The sequence below is a fragment of the Aureococcus anophagefferens genome (assembly GCF_000186865.1).
Source record: "Aureococcus anophagefferens unplaced genomic scaffold AURANscaffold_112, whole genome shotgun sequence".
NCBI classification, from domain to species: domain Eukaryota; class Pelagophyceae; order Pelagomonadales; family Pelagomonadaceae; genus Aureococcus; species Aureococcus anophagefferens.
The window spans coordinates 4947-6980 of NW_008705661.1; the positions used below are offsets into that span (position 1 = coordinate 4947).

The 2034-nt window shown below is 67.7% G+C and overlaps 1 protein-coding gene across 1 annotated transcript; it reads left to right on the plus strand.

Moving 5' to 3' along the window:
- Positions 1 to 515: 515 nt before the first annotated feature.
- On the plus strand, positions 516 to 1454 carry AURANDRAFT_34620 (hypothetical protein; the record flags this gene model as incomplete). Its single annotated transcript, XM_009044044.1, has 1 exon — positions 516 to 1454. A coding segment is annotated over one exon (939 nt), but the record flags the coding sequence as incomplete, so codon positions are not given.
- Positions 1455 to 2034: the final 580 nt, after the last annotated feature.

The window sequence follows — 2034 nt, forward strand, 5'->3', positions numbered from 1 at the left end:
GTGCCCATGTACCTCCAGCACGGCTTCCGACCGTGTCGACGGCCGCGGCCCTGCACTCCTCGGGCGCGCTCCGCTACATGGTCGACCACGCGCCGTTCACGCTCGACGCGCTCTGCGGCGCCCTCGACCTCCAGCCGGGCTACGCGCAGTCCGGCGTCCACACGCTCCTGTCCCTGGACCTGCTCGTGGAGCAGGGGCCGGGCGCGTACCGCCTGGGCCGCGACTTTGCGGACTTCGCGAAGCTGCCGTTCGACGCGATCGCCGAGTACCTCGCGTACGACTTCGCCAAGGTCTTCGACGCCGACGATAATAGTTTTTTCGCGAAGATCGACCTCGGCGGGCCCAAGCAGCCGCGGATCCAGGTGCTCCTCGAGAGCTTCTACCTCGCGCCCATCGTCATCTACCTCCGCATGTACGTCCAGGGCACGTCCGAGGCCTTCAAGACGACGCATCTGGACCTGAAGGAGTCGTCGCTCGGGCCGTCGGTGACGACGATCTTCCAGGGCCTCGACTGGATGGCCAAGACGTCGAACAAGCTGACCTACAAGGGCACGTACGTCCTCGCGACGGCGCTCAACGCGGGCGTGCCCATCTCCTACTATCCCATGTTCCAGGAGCTGCCGAAGATTTTGAAGGGCGACGGGTCCATCTTCGCGGCCCAGGAGGCCGACGGCCACGAGGTCCACGTCGACCGCGTGCTCAACGTCATCGCGTCGGGCGCGCAGCACAAGCGCTTCTTCGAGCACATGTGCAACGGCGTCTTCGTCCGCGTCTTCGACGATCTGCCCCTCGAGGACCAGCCCGCGGCCGTCGCCGACATGGGCTGCGGCGACGGGCGCCTCCTGCTGACGCTCTACGAGTACGTCCGGGACCACACGAAGCGCGGCAAGCACCTCGACAAGTTCCCGTTCACGGTCATCGGCATCGACTTCAACTACGAGTCGCTCGACGTGACCAAGGAGACCCTCGGGTCCCGGAACATCCCCTTCGAGGTCCAGTGGGGCGACATCGGCGACCCCGACGCGGCCATGGACGAGCTCGAGAAGCGGGGCTTCCCGCGCGACAGCGTGCTCCACGTGCGCACGTTCATCGACCACGACCGGCCGTACATCGCCCCGAAGCGGCCCGGCGACGACTACGCCATGTACGCCCACGGCGTCTACAACAAGAACGACGGCACCATCATCGACCCGTCGACGATGCTCCAGTCGCTGGTCGAACACCTCGAGCGCTGGAGCGACGCCGTCGGCGTCCACGGCATGTGCATCCTCGAGGCGGGCCAGCTCCCCGCGCGGCTCGCGGGGCAGCACATGGAGCAGTGCGTGAGCCTGGCGTTCGACAACTGCCAGAGCCTGAGCCACCAGTACCTCGTGCCGCTCCCCCAGTGGCTGCTCTGCGCGGCGGGCGCGGGCCTCTTCCCGGACGTGACGTCGCTGCGCGCGTTCCCGGACAACGTGAGCCGCATCATGCTGAGCCACTTCAAGCCGCGGGGCTACAAGGTGCGCCACGCGCGGCCGAGCGACCTGACGCGGTGCCTCGAGCTCGAGGCCAAGTCCTGGGACCCGGACATGCGCACCGCGGCGTCGACGGTCGAGCGGCGCTTCGAGGCGCTTCCGACGTGCAACTTCGTCATGACGCGCGACGACGTCGTCGTCGGCGTCGTCTTCTTCCAGTTCCTCGACGACGTCGACGCGCTCCTGCGGAGCACGTGGAAGAAGAAGGACGCGCTCGGCAAGGAGTCGGGCCCGCGGATCCAGCTGCTCGACATCTTCGTCGACTCGCAGGTGTCGTCGACGATGGGCGGGTCCATCGGCCAGGAGCTCCGGGACTTCGTCATGTGCTACGCGTGCGTGCTGCGGAACGTCACGGAGATCTGCGGCGTCACGCGTGCGCGCAACTTCCGCGCGTTCGCCGACAAGGGCGAGACGTACGAGACGTACTGCCTCCGGAACAACGGCGTCCACGACAGCGGCCTCGCCCTCCACTCGCGGGCCGGCGCGACGCTCCACAAGGTCGTGCACAACTGGCGGCCCG